Source organism: Lithobates pipiens, unplaced genomic scaffold, assembly GCF_037356315.1.
Source record: "Lithobates pipiens isolate NorthernLeopardFrog02 unplaced genomic scaffold, aLitPip1_a1.2 Scaffold_23, whole genome shotgun sequence".
Lineage (NCBI taxonomy): Eukaryota > Metazoa > Chordata > Amphibia > Anura > Ranidae > Lithobates > Lithobates pipiens.
Genome location: NW_027507785.1, coordinates 268,227,136 through 268,250,095, shown reverse-complemented (window position 1 = coordinate 268,250,095; position 22,960 = coordinate 268,227,136). Strand labels below are relative to the sequence as shown.

At 45.9% G+C, this 22,960-nt stretch overlaps 1 protein-coding gene across 2 annotated transcripts in view; it reads right to left on the bottom strand.

Annotated features, from left to right (window-relative positions):
* The window catches only part of SEC16B (SEC16 homolog B, endoplasmic reticulum export factor), a 392,979-nt gene extending 370,981 nt beyond the window's left edge, over positions 1 to 21,998 (bottom strand). The window contains exons 1-3 of one of the 2 annotated variants that reach the window (XM_077453184.1): positions 21,921 to 21,998; positions 13,616 to 13,783; positions 7,865 to 8,189 (exon numbers count right to left, since the gene is read on the bottom strand). In XM_077453184.1, coding sequence (XP_077309310.1) covers positions 7,865 to 8,157 — 293 coding nt within the window. In that variant the 5' untranslated portion in view covers positions 8,158 to 8,189; positions 13,616 to 13,783; positions 21,921 to 21,998. Of the gene's footprint in view, positions 1 to 7,864; positions 8,190 to 13,462; positions 13,576 to 13,615; positions 13,784 to 21,920 lie in introns of those variants that run through there. The other variant, XM_077453185.1, reaches the window with a different exon arrangement.
* Positions 21,999 to 22,960: the final 962 nt, after the last annotated feature.

The window sequence follows — 22,960 nt, the reverse complement described above, 5'->3', positions numbered from 1 at the left end:
GGAGAGCCACGATTGGCCACAGGCAGGATGCCTGTGGCCAATCATAGCTCAGGCTGTGTAGTACACGCCCCACACTATATAAGACCGCCAGCGCGGCGGCCTTGTGTAGTGTGTTGGCATCTGAAGCAGTTAGTGGGTGTTCTGTGTACCTTCAACACAGTATACACCGATCGTTATCGGCCGATTTTTCGATCTTGCTCTTCTGTAGTGGTTGTTGTCTGCGTGCCCTGACCGCAGTATACACCGCTATATTCTATTCATATAGCTAGCGATATATCTATCTTTTATAATAGAGCTTGCAGTCAGTGTTAGGAGCTTGTGCGTGCTGTCTGCGTGCTCTGTACCCAGTACACACCCCGCTATATCCACCTACATAGCTCTTCTCTATTTGAGCCATCTGCCATCTGCAGGAGTTATTGGAAGTTGTGTGTGCCTCCAGCACAGCACAGTATACATCTGTATTTACCATTTATTGCTGGTGTTCTATAATAAAGGCATCTGCAGGAGTTAGTGGGTGTTGTGTGCCTCCTGCACAATATACACCTGTATCTACCCTTTATTGCTGTTCTCTAATAGAGCCATCTGCAGGGCTTAGTGGGTGTTGTGTGCCTCCAGTACAGTATACCCCTTTATCTACCCTTTATTGCTGGTGTTCTATAATAAAGGCATCTGCAGGAGTTAGTGGGTGTTGTGTGCCTCCAGCACAATATACACCTTTATCTACCCTTTATTGCTGTTCTCTAATAGAGCCATCTGCAGGGCTTAGTGGGTGTTGTGTGCCTCCAGTACAGTATACCCCTTTATCTACCCTTTATTGCTGGTGTTCTATAAGAAAGGCATCTGCAGGAGTTAGTGGGTGTTGTGTGCCTCCAGCACAATATACACTACCCAATTGCTGTTTTACCCAACTCCCTTCAGGCCATTACCATGTCTGGAAGGCCAGCAAGGAGAGGCAGACAGGCGCGAGCCGATAAAAGAGGGCAAGCAGGCTCTGTGTCTAGAGACAACAGTGCTGGTCGTGGACGCGGTGCATCGTCATCATCAGCACGTGGCCATGGGACATGCTTGTCCTTCTTTTCGGCAGCTGGACATGTTGAGCCGCAACATGCCAACGACTTGGTAGAGTGGATGACCAAGCCCTCTTCATCCTCCTCATTCTCTCTCACCCAGTCTCAGGGTACTAGCAAAGCAGCTGCCAACACATCGTCTTCCCTCGTCTCAATGTCATCATCAGTGACTCCTTCCCTAGACCCACCACGTCCTCCTGAGGAGTCTCCTGAACTCTTTGAGCACAGTGTTGGGTACATGCTCCAGGAGGATGCCCAGTGTTTTGTAGGCTCTGATGATGATACTCAGCTAGAGGAAGGCAGTAGCGTGAATGCAGAGAGAGGGGATGCTCAAGAAGGACAGCAATCTGGCAGTCATGTTCCACAAGCTGCAGCATACTGCCAGGTTTGCTACAGCGATGAAGAGGGAGGGGATGATGAGGGCACTGACTCCACATGGGTGCCTGGTAGGAGAGAGGAGGAGGAGGAGGAGGCACATGTCCAACGAGGCAGGATGCCCTCCGGGGGCCAGCTTAGGGGCAGCACACCGACTGAATCACACCGCTGTGCAGGGCGCTGCCTCTGCGCGTTATTCTAAAAGTTCTTTGGTGTGGGCCTTTTTTGAGATGAGTGCATCAGATCGCAGCGCTGCTATTTGCAACATATGTCTCAAGCGTATCTCGTGTGGCCAAAACATCAGCCGCTTGGGCACCACATGCTTGACCAGACATACGTTGACCTGCCATGCAGCTCGTTGGCAAGCGTACCTCAAAGACCCACAGCAAAGAACAAAGCGGACCTCTCCTTGCTCCTCATCAGCTGGCATCTCCAACCCCACTAGACCTTCAGTTCTCTCTGAAACCTGCTCTGAGAGGAATGAAGGTGTAGAATTAGGTGTGTCACAGCCAAGTGCTTCCGGGCACTCTGCTAACAGTACACCCACGTCTGATTATAGCAGGCAAATGTCCCTGCCCCAGCTGCTGGACCGGCAAAAGAAGTTCACTCCCAGCCATCCACATGCCCAGCGGTTGAATGCTAGCTTGGCTAAATTGCTAGCACTTCAACTGCTGCCTTTTCAGTTGGTAGACTCGGCCCCCTTCCGTGAGTTTGTACAATGTGCGGTTCCTCAGAGGCAGGTCCCCAAACGCCACTTTTTCTCACGGAAGGCGATTCCGGCTCTCTACCGGCATGTGGAAGGCAATGTCCTTGCCTCGCTGGACAGGGCGGTCAGCGGTAAGGTGCATATTACCACTGACTCATGGTCCAGCAGGCATGGACAGGGACGTTACCTGTCTTTCACGGCCCATTGGGTCACTCTTCTGGCAGCTGGGAAGGATGCAGGACAAGGTGCAGTAGTGTTGGAGGTTGTTCCGCCACCACGCCTCCAAAATGCTACTATTGGTTATGACACACCTCTCTCCTCCACCCCCTCTTCTTCTTCTTCCTCCATGGCCTCTTCCAGTGCTCTGTCCTCAGAACCAGCGGTGCTCCGTAGGCGTTCCAGGGGCTACGCAAGTACGCAGGCAAAACTATGCCATGCCGTGCTTGCGCTGGTTTGTTTGGGGGACAGGAGCCACACTGGGGCGGATGTTTTGTCAGCTCTGCAGGGGCAGGCCGAGAGGTGGTTGACACCACGCCAGCTTAAGCCAAGAATGGTGTTTTGCGACAATGGCACCAACCTCCCCTCCGCCCTCCGACAGGGACAACTGACCCATGTGCCCTGTGTAGCTCACGTCCTTAACCTGGTGGTGCAGCGGTTCTTGGGCAGGTACCCAGGCTTACAGGATGTCCTGAAGCAGGCCAGGAAAGTCTGTGTGCATTTCCGCCGATCATTTAATGCCTGTGCTCGGCTGGCTGAGCTCCAAAAGGAGATGAACCTGCCCAAGAACCGCCTTATATGTGACATGCCCACCAGGTGGAACTCAACGTTGGCCATGCTGAAGCGGCTGCACATGCAGCAGAAGGCCATCAATGAGTACCTGTGCGACTACGGCACCAGGACAGGGTCAGGGGAGCTCGATTTTTTCTCACTACGCCAGTGGGGCATGATCAGGGATGCATGCACTGTCCTGCCACCGTTTGAGGAGGCCACAAGGATGGTGAGCAGTGACAGTGCATGCATCAGTGACACTGTACCTCTTATCCACCTCTTGGAGCATACGCTGCGTGGAATAATGGACAGGGCACTTGAGGCAGAACAGAGGCAGGAAGAGGAGGACTTCCTTGCCTCTCAAGGCCCCCTTTATCCAGACAATGTTCCTGCTGTGCCACCCATCACACAGGAAGAGGATGAGGAGGAGGAAGAGAAGGAGGAGGATGATTGTGTCAGCATGGAGGTGGAGGCTGGCACTCAGCATCAACAGCAGCAGCAGTCTTGTAGGGATGATTTACAGTCCCAAGAAACCCGTGGACTTGTACGTGGCTGGGAGGAGGTAGCTGCGGATCATGTTGTCCTTAGTGACCCAGAGGACTCCGGACCGAATGCCTCAGCTAACCTACGCTGCATGGCCTCCCTGATCCTGCAAAGCCTGCGGAAGGATCCTCGTATTCTTCGGATCAAGGAGAGGGACCATTACTGGCTGGCCACTCTCCTTGATCCACGGTACAAGGGTAAGGTTGCCGACCTTATCTTGCCATCGCAGAGGGAGCAGAGGATGAGACATCTCCGGGAGGCCTTGCAGAAAGGTCTGTGCAACGCGTTCCCAGAGACTGGGAGGTTACAAACTCCTGGTCCTGGACAACGTGTTGCTGAGGCATCGGTCAGAAGGAGCGGTGGAGAAGGTGGCTGTCTGACTGATGCTTTCAGACAATTTTTTAGTCCGCAGCCCCAAGGTATGATCGGTTCCAGCAACCATCGCCAGCGTCTGATTTACATGGTGCAGGAATACCTAGGGGCAAGGTCAGACTTGGACACCTTTCCCACCGAAAATCCTCTGGCTTACTGGGTCTTGAGGATGGATCACTGGCCAGAGCTTGCACAGTATGCAATTGAGCTACTGGCCTGTCCTGCATCCAGCGTTCTTTCGGAACGCACCTTCAGTGCTGCTGGTGGCTTTGTTACCGATCACAGGGTGCGCCTGTCCACCGAATCAGTTGATCAACTGACCTTCATCAAGATGAATCAGTCTTGGATAACCCACAGCTACCAAGCACCTGAAGCTGATGTAACCGAATCATTTTTTTTGAAATATCACATCCCTTCAAGACTGCCTATGCTGATGCTGAGTGACTGTCCTGTTATGTTGATTGTCTATCCTCTTCCTCCTCCGCTGATATGTTGGAAGAACATTTCTGGTTCTGGGTGATGCCATCAGCCCAATTTTTCTGCCCCTGTTTAACAGGGGCGTTTAATTACAATTTTTGATGCAATGCTTTGCAGCAGGGCTAATTCCTGCAATAAAACTAGAGTATATGGGAGAGGTTGCAGTGTCGTGGCACCAGCACCAGTGCCTAAGGCCCAATTTTTCTGCCCCTGTTTAACAGGGGCATTTAATTACAATTTTTGATGCAATGCTTTGCAACAGGGCTAATTCCTGCAATAAAACTAGAGTATATGGGAGAGGTTGCAGTGTGGTGGCACCAGCACCAGTGCCATCAGCCCAATTTTTCTGCCCCTGTTTAACAGGGGCATTTAATTACAATTTTTGATGCAATGCTTTGCAGCAGGGCTAATTCCTGCAATAAGACTAGAGTATATGGGAGAGGTTGCAGTGTGGTGGCACCAGCACCAGTGTCATCAGCCCAATTTTTCTGCCCCTGTTTAACAGGGACATGTAATTACAATTCTTGATATAATATTTCACAGGAGGGCCCGTTCCTGTGCCCACCCAGAGTAACTGTGAGGACTTATAGTGTTAAGGCACCAGCACCACAACCACCAAAGGTCAATTTTTCTACCACTGTTCAACAATGGCATGTAATTACAATTCTTGATATAATCGTTCACAGCAGGGCGCTCCTGTGCCCACCAAGAGTCACTTTGAAGGCTTACAATGTTGTGGCAAAACCAACACCTTGTTCCGCCATTTCTGCAGAGCATATAGGGCAGGCCCCTACTTTCAAACATCCAACTTACAAACATCTCCTACTTGCAAACGGAAGGAGACAACAGCAAGTGAGATGAAAAAAGATGGACGACAAAACTAATTATACAGGGGTGATAACCCTTCCCTATGTTTTCCAAAAAGCTTAAAAATAGTTTTTTTGACTGGAGCTACACTTTAAAAATGTACCAGTTGAAAATTACAAACAGATTCAACTTAACACAACAAACCTACACAGTTCCTGTCTTGTTTGCACCGCCTGTATACTGCTGTTCTGAGTATATAAGGCCTGGGGGCCACACGCATTTCCTTTTTTTAATATTGGTACTGGGTTCCCCTTAATATGCGTACAAGACCCAAAGGGGCTGGTAATGGGCAGGGAGGGCTACCCATGCCATTTTTCTCAATGATTTTCAACCATATTGCAGGAACCAGATATAACATTAAACCGCAAGCAGTTTTAAATGATGTTATTTCCGTTTAATGTCATTTTGTGCAGGGACTGTTCTAAACACGGGAAACACGTGGCACTTCACAGGCATACTACAGACACCCCCCAGGCATGATATTTAAAGGAATATTTCACTTTTCTTTTCACTTTAATCGTCATTAAAATCAGTGCTCCCGCCAAAACTGCCATTTTTAAAAACATTTTAGGCATTGACCCATGTCCCCTGGGGCAGGAGCCAGGTCCCCAAACCCTTTTTAGGACAGCATCTTGCATATTAGCCGTTAAAATTAGCACTTTTAATTTCGAACGTTCGAGTTCCATAGACTTCAATGGGGTTCTAAAGTTCGTACGAATTTGGGGTCCATTCGAAAGTTCTGGTGCGAACCGAACCGGGGGGTGTTCATCCCTACTATAGACATTCAAGAACATACACCTGATCCAACTATGTTTAGATCAGGAGAGCATTCATACAGTATGTCTGTAGGCTTCCTGGGCATGAAGTGCTAAATCAGGCCAGCATCAGCGATGTTAAAACATAACTAAACCCTCCTATCCTTTTCAACCAAAAAAAAAAAAATGAAAAATCTTAATTTTGCAAAGAATTGTGGGGAAAAAATGACAACATCAAAAAGCTCTCTATGCCTCTTACTAAATACCTTGGAATGTCTACTTTCCAAAAAGGGGTCATTTGGGGGGTATTTGTACTTTCCTGGCTTGTTCGGGTCACAAGAAGCGAGATAGGCCACCAGTACATCAGATGTGATCAATTTTGTGCGATTCGCACCACACCTTGTAGACTCTCTAACTTTCACAAAGACCAAATAATATCCACTAATTTGGGTTATTTTTACCAAAGATATGTAGCAGTATAAATTGTGGCCAAAATTTATGAAGAAAAATTAATAATTTGCATAATTCTGTCACAGAAACAAAGAAATATTCGTTTTTTTTCAAAATTTTCTGTCTTTTTTCATTTATAGTGCAAAAAATAAAAACCCCAGAGGTGATCAAATACCACCAAAAGAAAGCTCTATTTGTGGGAAAAAAAGGACAAAAAATTAATTTGGGTACAGTGTTGCATGACTGAGTAATTGTCATTCAAATTGTGAGAGCACCGAAAGCTGAAAATTGGTCTGGGCAGGAAGGGTGTTTAAAGCGGGAGTCCACCGGGACTCCGCGTTTTTTTTTTTTTTTTTTAAAAGCCAGCAGCTACAAATACTGCAGCTGCTGACTTTTAAATAGTGACACTTACCTGTCCAGCGCGCCCGCGATGTCGGCACCCGAAGCCGATTGCTCGCTCGTGCCACCGCCATCTTGGGTATGGGAATCAGGAAATGGAGCCTTTCGGCTTCATTTCCCGGTTCCCTACTGCGCATGCGCGAGCCGCGCGGCGCAATCCGGACGGTCCCCGCTGCCTCTGGGAGCTGTGTGTTTCCCAGCAGGCAGCGGGGCACTTGCTGAAGGGGGCGGGCGCTTGCGGAAAGGGGCGTAACGTACGCCCCTTTCCGCAGAGAGCTAGCCCGGAAGTGGGTGCAGTTATCTGGATTATCCAGGTAACTGCACCCCCCTCCCCCCTGAAAGGTGCCGATTGTGGCGCCGGAGGGGGGGGGGATTCCGATGAGCGGAGGTCCATTTTAGGGTGGACCTCCGCTTTAAGTGCCCAGTAAGCAAGTGGTTAAAGGGGCGCTCCACCCAAAAGAGGAAGCTCCGCTTGTCTGCCACCTCCCCCCTCCGCTGCCACATTTGGCACCTTTTTGGTGGGGGGAGAGGAGCGGATACTTGGTTTTGACAGGTACCCACTCCCACTTCCGGCTCACTTTGCCATGGCAAAGTGAGCCGGAAGTTCAGCACCCATCTCCTTCCACCCATAATTGGCCCATTCACAAAGCGCAGCACAATTTCCACTTGTGCAGTAGAAGACCAGCTGTAAAGCCGCAAGGCTTCACTGCCAGTTTCCCTTAGCCAAGATGGCAAAGCTAGCACCCAAAAGCTGATTCATGAATTGGCTGGGGTGAGGACACCGCTGGATACGTGGAGAGGTAAGTGCCCTAACAGTAAAAGCCGGCAGCTACAGTTTTTTTTTTGGGGGGGGGGGGGCTGTAACTTTTATTTAATGTATTGAGCTAAAAGAATAATAAACATAGCATATTAAATCACAGCAACCCTTACGAACCTTCACCAATATGCATAAATAGAATTTAGGCGATTGTATGGTTACTGCACTTTGAACACCTTCAGTGCTCTTTGCTTAAACTCATTAATTGTTCTTGTTATTGGTCTATGTCTTTAGGTTTGTAATGTCATATTGTTTAAGGAGCTCTCACCTGGACAAAGGCCGATATGGCTCTCTTCTGTCACTCTTCTCATAAATTTCTGCCCTTGATGCTGGGCGCCTAGTCTCTACATGCCTGGGCACGTTAGCAGGATTTTGGGAATGGTAGTCCATCCACGGACCATGCCATGCTTGATTACCACCTTGCATGGGATACTGTTGATAATATCCATAGTCGCTAGTCCTGTAAGGATGCAGAGAAGGAGGGGGGTACATTCCTCTCCACGGGGGCATTCCAGCAGCTGGCCTGCTCTGGTTAATCCAAGGAGGAGCATTATGATCCATTGCACTCAAGGAATGCCACCAACGAGTTACACCTTTATAAAATACAAAAATAGAAAACTTTACCAATACCCCCTATAATTATTCAACACATAAAAGTCCAATAAACAAAAAAGTAGCATTTTGTATATCTTCATATTTTATTATCAGTATAAAAAACACATTTTGAATTCTATTGTTAACAAAAACAAAGATGACAAAATCAAATATTCAGTGATTATTCATCAAAAAGAATAAGGCAATTTGAGATAAACAGTCTTTAAACCTTTGTATCTTTGTCGTTTTCAAAAATTTTGATCTAGGAACCTTGAGAATTATCACTACCATATCTATCTAAGTATTTTAACCACTTGACAACTGGGCACTTAAACCCCCTTCCTAACCAGACCAATTTTCATCTTTCAGTGCTCTCACACTTTGAATTACTCAGTCATGCAACACTGTACCTATATGAAATTTTGTCCTTTTTTTTCACACAAATAGAGCTTTCTTTTGGTGGTATTTAATCACCGCTGGGTTTTTTATTTTTTGCGCTATAAATCAAAAAAGACTGAAAATTCGGTAAAAAAAAATAAATTCTTTGTTTCTGTTAAAATTTATTGCAGAGTATTGGCAGAGTATTGCAGTGTTGCAGAGTATTGCACAGTGTGGCAGAGTATTTCACAGTATTGGCAGAGTATTGCACAGTATGGGGAGAGTATTGGCACTGAGCAGCGCTGTAGGCACTACACATCCAGCCCACAGCGCTACTGCCATCTCTCCCCCTCTCCCCGAGCACTGTACCAACCGGTACAGAGAGGGGAGGGAGGAACCGGCGTCGTGACATGACGCCGGTTTGTTTACAAGTGATCGCTCCATCATTTGACAGAGCAATCACATGTTAAACAGCCGCTACCAGCAGCTGTTTACTGCGATCCATGATGCGCCGGGTCTTCCGGGTCCCAGCAGTCATGGATGTTTGCGGGAGCGCGCCCCAGGGGGAGCGCAAGAGCAAGATTCTGGGAGGACATCCATGGACGCCCACCCAGAAAAATACGACCGTGCTGTAGCCGTCTTTCAGCTATGGCACGGTCGGCAAGTGGTTAAGGCTTTTAAACTGAACTCCAGACAAGCTTGTCAATGCACATTACATATTAGGGAGCTGTTTTATCTACCAAAGGATTTTCACTTCTGTGCATTCAGTCCTGTGATTTAAACAGTCATTCGAGACAAAGCACCGCTTTCTTTTTGAGTTTTGTAGGAGAAATATATGTACACTATGTCCCCTCTTCACCCTCAGCCTGCAGACTGGGCAGTTAAAGGGCAGCAAGGAACTGTAAAGCCCCATACACACTATCAGATTTTCTGCTGAGTTTTTCCTTCAGATTTACCAAAACCATGTAGTACAAGGGCCTGCCTGATTGCATACAAATTGAAACTCCTAAGGTTTGACCTCATATTATATGGTTTTGGTAAATCTGAAGGAAAAACTCTGATAGTGTGTATGGGGCTTTATGGTCATCATTCTGCCTTACTCTGCTCTTTCTTCCTTGTCAGCACACTTGCATGAAGCGCAACTGATTCTCCCCCCCACCAGTCTTTCCTCTCCTATTCTGAGCTCTGCTATACAGGGGATTATAAGAAGCTAAAATCAAGTCAAATTTAGGTAGTATTAGTACATTTGTTGTATTAAAAAAAAAATAATAATAAATAAATTTAAAGCCCAACTCTGGATGGCAGAAAAAATTACCCTTGCAGAGCGCCCCCAACACTGCATGGGTTAAATGCTCATTTAGTATAGGGGTGAGGGGGAAAATCTGTAATATGTACCTTATTTCTAACTCTCACAGGCTTCCTCCCAGCTGCATGACCAATCCCTGGAAACAGCTTCTCTTTGTCGCTTCTCCAATTTCAGACTTCTCTATGTCACTGCATACAATGCAGGACCAGTAGTTCTGCATTTTACTGGTCCAGACCATTTGGTGGTGGGGGGATTATGGTGTGGGGTTGTTTTTCAGGGGTTGGGCTTGGCCCCCTCTTAAGGCGTTAGCATACGTGTGTGTAAAGGCAAGCGTCCCAATACTATTGGTAATATAGTATATATGGTGAGGAGGGCAAAGCAGATTGACTGGGTTTTATTATCTATAATTACAGTTCCACTTAAATTCCTGATCAGATGAACACACTGAGAATGTCTATAAAGTTCTTTCTCTTGTACTAGACAATGTGAAATGGGCAATTCTTTTTTATGCAGAGGCTGACTGAATTAATATTCATTTTCCAAATTTTTTAATGTGTACTTATCCTTTAAAGCTCACTACATACTTATGTATTTTTTCTAGATTTTTTTTTTTTTTTCATGCTTTACAGTTTTATATTTACAGCAAAATCTAACCTACAATTAAAAAAAAAAAAAAAACCCACAAGAAACACAATATCTGAATATAATACATTTTAAACCGCAATTTCAGATAAATATTAAAATTATTCAGGTGACTGCTGTGGATATCCCGAAAACAAAGTGGCAGGAAGCCTGTGGCCCATTACCGGGCTATGACCCGATGGTTATATGTCCCTCTAATTCAGTGGTTGTCAACCAGAGGGTCCTAGCCTGGTACTTGGCCACAGCCTTCCAGCGGCTGAGCCTTGGTTTCCTGTCTGGGGCAGAGATTTGGGGGTCCTTCTGGCCAGCTCTGGCTGCCCGACACAGTCCCACAGCAAAGTGATGTACACTGAGCTGGTGGGAGGAAAACTTGCTGCTTTGCCTTTGTTCCAGGGGCCAGCAGGGGTGCAGGACAGCATGGATCTTCGTATTATGAAAGACGCTGATAATGCCTGCAAGCCCAAGCCTATGTCACTGCAGTGGAGACCCATTTGGTGACTGATGCCCCATCTGGAGCTGGAGGGGGCATGAGGAGCTTGCTGATCAGCACTTAAAAATACACAGAAGCCTGTGAAGGCCACCATATTCAGCTGAACTGTATGAAATGTAATGAAATGTATGTTATCCATGCACCGCATACTAACTCATTATGAAATACTTACCTTAGAACGAGGCCCGACATCTCACCCGATCCACGCCGAGGGAGCTGACATGTTCCCTTTGGAGTATTTTCCAGGTATCGTGGCTCCGGCACTGTGAGTGGCTGGAGCCACGATATTGTCGCTCTCACGCATGCGCGTGGGAGATTTCTTTCTGGCAGGGTCCGGCGTCTGCCGGGCTTTCAGCCAGGAATCCCCTGTGCGCATACGCTGCTGCCAGTGGCTCATTGGGAGGGGAATATCTCCTAAACCTGATATTTTGTTTACCTAAAAGGTAAAAAAAAGACTATACAACCGCTTTAATATACACTTATTGGGATTTTTTTTAGCAAAGAATACATGTAGCAGACTACATTTTTGCCTAAGAAATTAGATTTTTATTAGATATGTTTTATGACAGAAAGTAAAAAATATAGGGGGTTATTTACGAAAGGCAAATTCCCCTTTGCGCTGCAAGTGCACTTGGAAGTAAAGTCGCTGTAGATCCGAGGGGGACATGCAAGGAAAATAAAAAACAGCATTTTAGCTTGCATATGATTGGATGATAAAATCAGCAGAGCTTCCCCTCATTTCAGATCTACCCCTCAGATTTAGAGCGACTGCACTTTCAAGTGCACTTGCAGTGCAAAGTGGATTTGCCTAAATAACCCCCATAGTGTTTTTTTTCACAATCGTTTCATTTCATTTATATACTGTATTTGCTGGCGTATAAGACTACCTTTTACACTTAAAAAAAATGCCCAAAAATTGGGGGTCGTTTTATACGCCGGGTATATAGGTATACAATGCTGCCCGATGGATGTCAGCCCCCAAATGTCTGCTAATACTGTATGTGGCTTCAGCAACAAACAGTATACGCCGTTGAGCCAATCCCGGCGAGCGATGTATTCTATTAATGAATACAGAGCCTGCTTGGATTGGAGTAACAACCACTGCCAATCCGAGCAGGCTACATAGAGTAGCCTGCTCGGATTGGCTTTGAGAGAGAGAGAGAGGCAAGGGCTGGTGATGCTACAGCCTCTGCCAATCCAAGCAGATGTTGCATTCATTAAAATAATACACCGCTCACCATACTTCCCTGGGTAAATCCATTCACTGATCTCCTACTACTATACATCCTGCTATTTGCCTTTGAGGTCTCAGGCACCCAAGAGGGACAGGTAAATCTGGGACATATGACGGGGGTTATTAAATGCATTTTGGTGGACAATTCCCATAGAATGTAACCCAAAAGTGGTATAGGTTTGGTTAGTGAAAAATTCTACTTTCCAGAGTTGTGGCATTCAATAGATCTCTGTTTGTGTTATTATTGTTTGATTTACTTTATGACATAACACAGCATGGCGGATGAGTAGTTGGCATTCTTGCTTTGTATTTTTTAATCGTTCTAATGTTTTTTTAAAATGGTGTTGCCTCAGAAGGGGGGTAGTCTTATACCACGAGTATTGCCCAAAACCTATGTTTTCACTTGAAAAATAGGGGGTCGTCTTATACGCCCAGTCGTCTTATACGCCGGCAAATACGGGTAATAAAAAATAATAAACCCAGTGGTGATCAAATACCAACAAAAATATATATTTGTGTAAAAAATATTTTATAAATTGAATTTGCGTACAGCGTTCCATGACCTCGCAATTACCCGTTAAATTAGCACAGAGCTGAATAGCAAAAAATGATCTGGTCATGAAAGGGGTAAAACCTTACAGAAGTCAAGTAATTAAAGCTAATACGAAACTCCCACCCCTTACCACTACCCTTACCTTTAGACCAGCCCCTAACACTAAATCACCCCTCTGCACTGATCTCTCCTAGTGCTGCCACAGAAAGCACAACGTTCTGGTTTCACAGAGCTGAAAGCGTCTGCTTCGCATTTGTTGATCCTACAAGTTGGCATTATATTTCCTGAGCCTCGGAGGTTGTCATTATACATGTAAAGACACCAGAAGCACAAAACTCTGTCATTATCCCTTTTTCGTGACAATAGTGAAAACCTACAATGCACATTTCATATCTGCCTTAGGCTCCACATTTTGTTTAGACATCCCCGCTACAAGTTCTGACAAATAAATTGGCAAAGTCATTTCATTTACAGAGCAACCATCGTTTTCAAAAAGAATACCTCAATGGAGCACAGACAGTCTATTCACTAGAAACCTCTCGTTCATGAAGTGCATCGTCAAGTTTAATTGTTCCTGCTCAATTGATGGGTTGCAATTTCACGGTTATTAGTTCTGTCCAGTGCCCACTAAATGCCTGCCTCCACCTGTTAGCAACAGGTGCACTTTACCTTGTGTTACTGGATCTAATAACTTCTCCTAGCACAATTCCTTCTTAACTCCGTATGGAAGGCTTAAAAAGTGGCGTTCGAAGAAATGAAAATCCTATAAAACCATAACCTATGTATATTGAACGGCAGTATATATGACATGAGAGAGCTCACCTGTGTCTGTCACAGAAGAGAGAAACAGAGATTACTCATAAAGTATGCTAAAGTCCATGTGCCACATGAACCAGAGGTTTATGTTTCAGCTTCAAACACCCATACACAGCCAACAAATATAGCAAGGGTCAAGGTACATGATGACAACTTCGGCAGGGCTGGGTGTATCTGAAAAAAAAAAAACAAAGACAACGGTGAATGAACTGAAACTGAACTTTTCATGGGAAAACTTTTAGGGCTAATCCTATGAAATAACATGTTTAGGGTGATTATTCACATGGGCATCTGCATGTTTTCTGCATGGAACACACGTTCTTGCTGGTAGAGCTAGCAGAAGATCCTGCATTCAATATCCACCTAAAGTACTCACGTTTAGAAGTGTACAGTTCTAAGCCCTTGTACACACGGTCGGACATTCCGACGGAAAATGTCAGATCGTACCGTGTTGTCGGATAATCCGACTGTGTGTGGGCTCCATCGGACTGTTTCCGTCGGAATATTCCGACGGACAAAGTTTTAGCGCTGGGCTATAAAACTTTCCAACAACATGATCCGATCGGACTTTGTCCGATTGTGTTTAGAGAATTCCGATCGGACAAAGTGTCACGCATGCTCAGATCAAACTTCTAGACCAAAGCTATTGGCTACTAGCGTGAACATAGTCCCGTCGTAATGAAATAACGTCATCACGTTCTGAACGATCAGATTTTTTCCGACAACTTTGTTCGACCGTGTGTATGCAACACCAGTTTCGGACAAAATCTGACGGATTTTGTTGTCGGAATGTCAGACCGTGTGTACAAGAGCTAATGACTTTATGCATAAGTGCGTTTACACATGTGAGAAATGATCAGATATGTATGATATGGCCCTGGATGTAACTGTATCCAACACTAAATGCTTGGGTCCCCCAAGGTTCTGTTCTTGGATATTTCCTATTCGCAATCCACACCTAATCCCTGGGTCAGCTAATGGCCTCCCATGGCTTCCAATACCATCTCTATGCCAATGACACCCAAATTCATCTCTCTACGCCTCAGCTCACTCCTTCAGTCTCATCATGTATCACTAATTTACTAAGAGACATATCAGCCTGGATGTCACACCACTTACTCAAAATCGATCTATCCAAAACCGAGCTCATAATTTTTCCTCCCCCACGTACCTCTTCCCCTTACTTCTATGTCAACATTAATGGCACAACTATCAACCCATCTCCGCATGGTAATCCTGAAATCTGAACTCTCCTTTTGGCCCCACGTCCAATCACTGTCCAAATCTTGCCACCTTAACATCTCCAAAATATGTCCCTTTCCAACTAACGACACCACAAAGCTCTTAATTCACTCCCTGGTCATCTCTTGCCTCAACTAAAGCATATCCCTTCTCATTGCCTTACCTTTACATAGGCTAGCCCCCCTTCAGCCTGCTATGAATGCTGCTGTCCCTAGGCTCATCCATCACAAATAGGGATGAGCCGAACACCCCCGGTTCGGTTCGCACCAGAACCTGCAAACGGACCGAAAGTTCACACGAACGTTAGAACCCTATTAATTACAATGGACGCGAACGTTCGAAATCTAAAGTGCTAATTATAATGCCCAATATTCATGTTATTGTCCTAAAAAAGGTTTGGGGACCCGGGTCCTGCCCCAGGGGACATGTATCAATGCAAAAAGAAGTTTTAAAAACTGACGTTTTTTCTGAAGCAGTCATTTTAATGATGCATAAAGTGAAAAAAATAAGTGAAATATTCCTTTAAATATCATACCTGGGGGGTGTCTAAAGTATGCCTGTGAAGTGGCATGTGTTTCCCATGTTTAGAACAGTCCCTGCACAAAATGACATTTGTAAAGGAAAAAAAGCCATTTAAAACTGCTTACGGCTATAATGTAATGTCTTGTCCTTGCAATATGGATGAAAATCTTTGATAAAAATGGCATGGCTACCCCATCACCCCCCCCCCCCACCCCAACCCATTACCAGCCCCTTTGGGTCTTGTATGGATATTAAGGGGAACCCCACACCCAAAATATGTTATGTTAATGTTAGGCAGATGCCTGTGTTGCACAAATGAACTACACGACCATGGCGAGATCTGTTATGAGTGGAATCTGTCCTGTTAAACTGCTGTATGGTCTTGGCCGCCGTGCTGCAGTTCAGTATCAGGGTCTTGGCAATCTTCTTATAGCCTAGGCCATCTTTTTGTAGAGCAACCATTCTTTTTTTCAGATCTTCAGAGAGTTCTTTGCCATGAGGTGCCATGTTGAACTTCCAGTGACCAGTATGAGAGCATGAGAGCATGAGAGCGATAACACCAAATTTAACACACCTGCTCCCCATTCACACCTGAGACCTTGTAACACTAATAAGTCACATGACACCAGGGAGGGAAAATTACTAATTGGGCCCAATTTGGACATTTTCACTGTGCACTCACTTTTGTGACATACTGCACCATTTCTAGCAAACTTTGCAATGAAAACAGGGATTTTTAGTTCACACATATTGCAATACACGTTCAAACTGGCCAACTGCATCAAAGTAATCCCTTCTATGACCAGTCCTACTCTGTTCTGCCAATGCAAATGCTACAGTGGACACCATGCCAACATGGGGCAAACAGACACAAAATGGGGGAGAGCTACTAGGGTCAGGTCTGGTCACTGACCAACACTAAATGCAGCACACAATTTTGTTTGTAGACACAGCTCCGTGTATGGCCAATTGATTCCCATAGTGTTTTGTTTAGATGTGTACAAAACAATATACTCTGTATACATCTAAACGCAGCATTTTAGATGTCTGTGTGAATGAGTCTTTACTCAGTTTTGGTAGCCAACAAGGTGGTAGACGCACACAAGTGAAATTAATAAGGAACTTCATACCTCCCCCTTTTTATTAACCCTCTTACCTTATCCACTGAGTTGTCCACAAAAAAAAACATATTCGCCCACCCCGCAAATCCAGCAATGTCTGCAGTAAACTGTCACTCTGTCTCAGCACTCCCAATCCCATGCCCCTTTCTGTTTCTGTTTTTTTTTGGAGCTGGTCCCAGGTGACAAGCCTAGCCTGGCACATGTGCAGTGCATCAGAGATTGACCTGAAGCCTCCTGGGTAGGGATGAGCTCGGTGTTCGACTTGAACGCATGTTCAACTCGAACATTGGCCGTTCATCTGTTTGCAAATTCAGAACTTTGTGGACCGTTCGCACCAAATTCGTGTGACACGAACGGCCCACAATGCACTACGCCATCGCAGTGCATTGCTGGCTCATGATTGGCCAAGCATGCACTGCGACCCCAATGCCTCGCCAATCACAGCGCTGGCAGCGAGGAGAGCCATAATTGGCCACAGGCAGGATGCCTGTGGCCAATTATAGCTCAGGGGGTTTAGTACACGCCCCACACTCTATAAGGCCACCAGCGCGGCGGCCTTGTGTAGTGTGTTCCAGCGTGCAGGGAAAGAGCAAGATAGGCAAGGACAGTGTTCTTTTCTCAGGCATCTGCAGTAGTTAAAGTGGGTGCTTTGTGCCTCCAGCACAGTATACACCTGTATCTACCCTTTTTTGCTGGTGTTCTCTAATACAGGCATCTGCAGGAGTTAGTGGGTGTTGTGTGCCTCCAGCACAGTATACACCTGTATCTACCCTTTTATGCTGGTGTTCTCTAATACAGGCATCTGCAGGAGTTAGTGGGTGTTGTGTGCCTCCAGCACAGCACAGTATACACCTGTATCTACCCTTTATTGCTGGTGTTCTCTAATACAGGCATCTGTAGGAGTTAAAGTGGGTGTTGTGTGCCTCCAGCACAGTATACACCTGAAGATACCCCTTATTGCTGGTGTTGTCTGTTGCATATCTTGCATATTAGCCTTTAAAATTAGCACTTTTGATTTCGAACGATCGAGTCCCATAGACTTTAATAGGGTTCTAAAGTTCGTAAGAATTTTTGTTCGAAGGTTCTGGTGCAAACCGAACCGGGGGGTGTTCGGCTCATCCCTACTCCTGGGATGTGTGATGTATCCTAGGAAGCTTAGAGAGGGTGAGGTCATCCTCAGCTAGAAAACAGGAGCTGCAGGTCTGAGTCCTACAGAAAAGCCATTTAACCCCCTTGAAAAAAAACTTTCAATTTTGGATTGTGTAATGGCAGGAGGTGGAAAATGTTGATGTAGGCCTACCCTCGTAGGAGCCGCTGGATAGGATGGGTCCTTCTCTTCTTTGCCTCGAGCTTCTCAAGAACCTCACTGCTCTGACGCACTAGGTTTAGTGCACAAACAACATCACAGAAATTCACAGAAAATAAGACTTAGTACCAAATAGTAGTGTTATATAGAAGAAAACAGACACCAAACCAGCTAGTAATGGCAAACTTAATATATGTCACCCAATACGGTTGGTAACTTGGCAAGAATAAAATGGATTATGGTAATACCACAATTTAGGATACAAAGTGATTAACAGTAAGGACCAGGCATAAGATGATATTTGGCATTCAGATCAGCACAGTAGTCCATCTCAAGTGCAGCAGTGAGCCATGGTAAAGTTTAATCTACCAAGTACTGAAACTATACTGCCTGAGCACATGACTGCTGAGGCGCAATGGGCTTAGGTCCCAATTAATGTAACACCAAGTGATCAAATCCCCCACCACCCTTGCCCTTTACCCCATTAAAATAAGACACTTACAACCATTAGGTTGGAAAGGGCAAGGCCACAGCTTTATTAAATTCCAACACATAACATGTAAGCATATTTAACCAGTGCCAGTCACAGTCGTACTGTGAGCACTTAACCAAAAGAGGGAAGTGGGGCCTGTCCTTACCATAAGTGCCGGACAGACAGCCTACTTACAGTTTTTCATTCAAGGCATAGCCCATTACAGCAACTTTAACTGCTAGCAAGGTCAAGAAAACCACCAACTGCCAAGCAGTTAATAACTGATGAGCGCCCCACCGCAGCCAGTGCCTGTTCCACACCTCGCTGCAGGCCAAGGTTGAATATGTCCAACCCACTGTCATTATGGTGAATGCCATCCGGTCTCAACAGATCGTTATTAGTACCCTCCAGATCCTTGTGACGAATGACGAACCCACCTATTTGCCAAACAAACTTGGCAACCTGAGCGTTAAATTTTTGACGGAAGCGTTCTAGCTGGGGGCCAGGTATTTCCCTGGCCCACAGCAGGCGAGGCACGATTTCCAACCAGACCAGCACCAAATTGGTGAAAACTGCAAAGCATTGAACAATATCTCACTTGATAGCAGAGATTAAGTCCACAGAACGCATATAACCCACATCATTACCTCCAGCATGAAGAATCAAGATGATGGGGCCAAACACGTGGGACCGAAAACACTCTGGAAGGACCTGAGGCCATCGTAAGCCCTGAAGCCCAATCCAGTGGATCCTGGTGAGATCATAGGCAAAACTCAAATTCTTCCCCTGGCTCCGAACTTCCACCTGATGAGCAGCCCAGTAAATGAAGGAATCCCCCACGATCCAAACCATAACAGAGTAATGATCTGAAATTTAAAACAACAGGTGTGGGCGGACGTACAAAGAAAAATGGGACGATTCCCACCTACCCAAACCTAAATCACCCTTTAATCACTTCCCGACACAATTGCGTGCCTGCGGGGGTGAATAGTGTGGCGATCGGTGGAGTAGTGTGTCAATCCTCGATGTTGGTTAAAGAGCCTATGACGTAGGCTCTTTGCCACATGATCAACTCTTCCCAATCACAGCTGATCACAGTGTAAACAGGATAAGCCATGTATTGTCTTTTCCTCCACTCACACTGACAGGCGCAAGTAGAGGAGAGCCAATCAGCTGCTCTCCTGACGGGGGGGGTCTGTGCTTATAATCACGCATTGATTATCAGTGCAAACCCATTGAGGATGCTCACCCATGACCACCAGGTATACCCACCCATGACTGCCAGGGATGCCCACCCATGGCCACCAGGTATGTCCACCCATGACCACCAGGGATGCCAAATGACCACCCACCAGGGATGCCAATCAGTGCCCATTAAGGATGGCACTCTGTGCAGTTCAGTGACACCTGCCAGTGCCTCCTGATCAGTGCTGCCTATCAATGCCACCCATCAGAGCCCACCATTTCTCATCAGTGCCCATTAGTGCCACCTACCAGTGCACAACAGTGCCACCTATCAGTGCCCAACAGTGGCGCCTATGAGTGCCCATCAGTGCTGCCTATGAGTGTCCATTAGTGTTGTATATCAGTGCCATCTATCAATGCCCATCAGTGCTGCATATAAGTGTCTCATCATCAGTGCCAATCAGGACTGCCTCATCAGTGCTCATTAGTGAAGGAGAAAAATATCTTATTTACAAAGTTTTGTAACAGAAATTAAGAAAAAACATTTCCAAAATTTTCGGCCTTTTTTATTTGTACCATTAAAAGAAAAAATACCACCAAAAGAAAGCTCTATTTGTGGGGAAAAAATGCTAAAAATGTAGTATAGATACAGAGTTGCATGACCATGCAATTGTCATTCAAAATGTGAAAGTGCTGAAAGCCGAAAATTGGACGTGCCCTGCATTGAAGTGGTTAATATGCATTTTATTGCACGATTTTCTTTTGGAAAAAGGCGGGGGGGGGGGGGGGGGGGGGAGGGATACTGCACTAGAAAATAATTAAAATTAGCAGCAGCATATAGTGCGATAACACAGAAAATCAGATAAAATTGGAAAAACTGCGCTGACATAAAAACAAGGAAATTGTTATTTCTGAACCACTTGAAAGCTTGACATCACCACGGTGTACACACACAAATAAAAAGAGTGCCCAACCACTGTAGCTGTAGATTCTGCTTACCAGACGGCAAGCTTAAAAGGCAGGTGGCTATAGCCCAGCCTAGGCCTCTAAACTTGCAGATGACCACAATGGAAATGATAATTCAGATGGTGCAGATCGATCTCTCTGTCACGCTGAAATATATATACACTCAATTGGATGCAGATGGCAAAGCATAAACAGCATTTAGCTATATCTCAGCCACGGCCTTTAGCTCACACCAGAGACACATGAACCTCACAGGAACCGACCCTTGGCAAGGAAAGCAACCTGAGTATCCCACAAGATCGTAACCGTGGTTGGATGGTGTTGCAATGAGCTCAAAGGAAAAAGAAACTGCCCATAATGTGATACAGTTCATATGTTTAATAAAAAATAAAGTATTACACTAAATTCTAGGAGCCCATCCTCCTCTCAGGTAGCGTGGTGACGTCACTGCATGCCCTTCCAGACGCGTTTCGTCATCAGCAGACGTTGTCAATTGGGAACGGGCAGCGCCATGACTCACCACCTTAAATACAAAACCAAGCCTCATTCTGAGTCACAAGTACACGGATCAGGGGACGCCATATTAAATGTGGGCAGCTATCCCTTACTCCCAAAAGCGGTGATACCCACATCTACAGCGCCCCACAAAGGACATTTTAAACACTGAAAATATAAATTATAAAACACGATTTACTTTTTGTTTGGCCAATAAAGGCTGATTTCTTGCAGTGACATCATCATTGTGGACTTTGGAAGAATCTACATCCAGGGGCTGGCAATGCATTAAAATGCACTATATGCGGGTTTCCATGCATTGCTCCAAAAAGCGCACCTCTACTCACATGTCTACATCTAAGGGCCCATTCACATTATATACAGTCACCTGCATGTTCTGCATGGGAACTAAATGCAGGTAACTGCAAAGACGCACAGAAAACAATTTATTTTCTATGTGTCATGTTCACTCCAAAAGGCAGTGCGATTTTATGCAACATGTTTGCAAAATATTGCACTGCAACAGACAGAAACTTGTGTAAGCGCATCAAAACGCAAAGTAACGCGCCTCTCACAGGTGAGGAAACACTTTTAGAAAATAAAAGTATGCATAAAAACGCACGGAAATGCGCCACAACGGAATGCACTGCAAGCATGTTTTTTTACACACATTGTAGTGTGAATAAGCCCTAAATGGGCCCTCCGTGTTTCTCCTGTAGCCTACAGGCTGTAGGATCCCCTGCTGTCACTGCTTGGGTAATCAAATCAAATATCATAAACATATAACCCTTGTTATTATTTACTAACAATAGTTCTATTTTCTCCTGCTCTCTATGGGAAATCTTACACCTTCCTATCTTCCCCCTCTGCCCATCATCAGCGCTATCACTGTTCTTCCATCTCACCGATATCACAGCGACACCACAGCTGCACCACAGTGGGAACGCTAGGGGGCAGTCTAGCACACGTTCCCGGTCAGCACATAGCTGAGCCGATACTCACAGCATCAGTCACCAGGTAACTGTTATCATAACAGCGCCACTCCCTCCTCCGCCGGACACCTCCGTGCCACGTCATCAGCGGGAACCTTTCACTAGCGTCCTTTAATTCCGCACGGACACAATTCTTAGTTGCACTTTGGAGGCTTTGAGGCTCCATATTGGGAAGGTCACAAAACTGATCATGAATTCAGTGATAATTCCTTATTGTGTGTTTTATAAGAAATCAATATGGTAAAATATGACAGTGACTGTTTAAAGAGCACATGTCATCAAACCTTTAACCACTTCAGCCCCGGAAGGTTTTACCCCTTAATGACCAGGCCAGTGTTTGTGATACAGCAACAGCACTGTTTCGCTTTAACAGACGCTGTACCCAAAAAAAAAATTGACGTCCTTTTTTTTCCACAAATAGAGCTTTCTTTTGGTGGTATTTGATCACCTCTGCATTTTTTTTTATTTTTTGCGCTATAAATAAAAAAGGAGCGACAGTTTGACGGATTGTCAAATGTGAGTGACGGGTACCAGTCTGGATGCCGGGGGCCAGTCTGTGGATGTCGGGGGCCAGTCTGTGGATGTCGGGGGCAAGTCTGTGTATGTCAGGGCCAGTCTGTGTATTTCGGGGGCCAGTCTGTGTATGGCGGGGCCAGTCTGTGGATGTCGGGGGCCAGTCTGTGGATGTCGGGGCCAGTCTGTGGATATCGGGGGCCAGTGTGGATGTCGGAAGCCAGTCTGTGTATGTCAGGCCAGTCTGTGGATGTCGGGGACCAGTCTGTGAGTGTGTCGAGGCCAGTCTGTGTATGTCGGGGGCCAGTCTGTGTATGTCGAGGGCCAGTCTGGGGATGTAGGGGGCCAGTCTGTGGATGTCGGGGACAGTCTGTTGATGTCAGGGGCCAGTGAGTCTGGATTTTCAGGGGCCAGTCTGTGGATGTCGGGGGCCAGTCTGTGGATGTCAGAGGGGCCAGTGAGTCTGGATGTCGGGGGCCAGTCTGTGGATGTCGGGGGCCAGTGAGTCTGGATGTCGGGGGCCAGTGAGTCTGGATG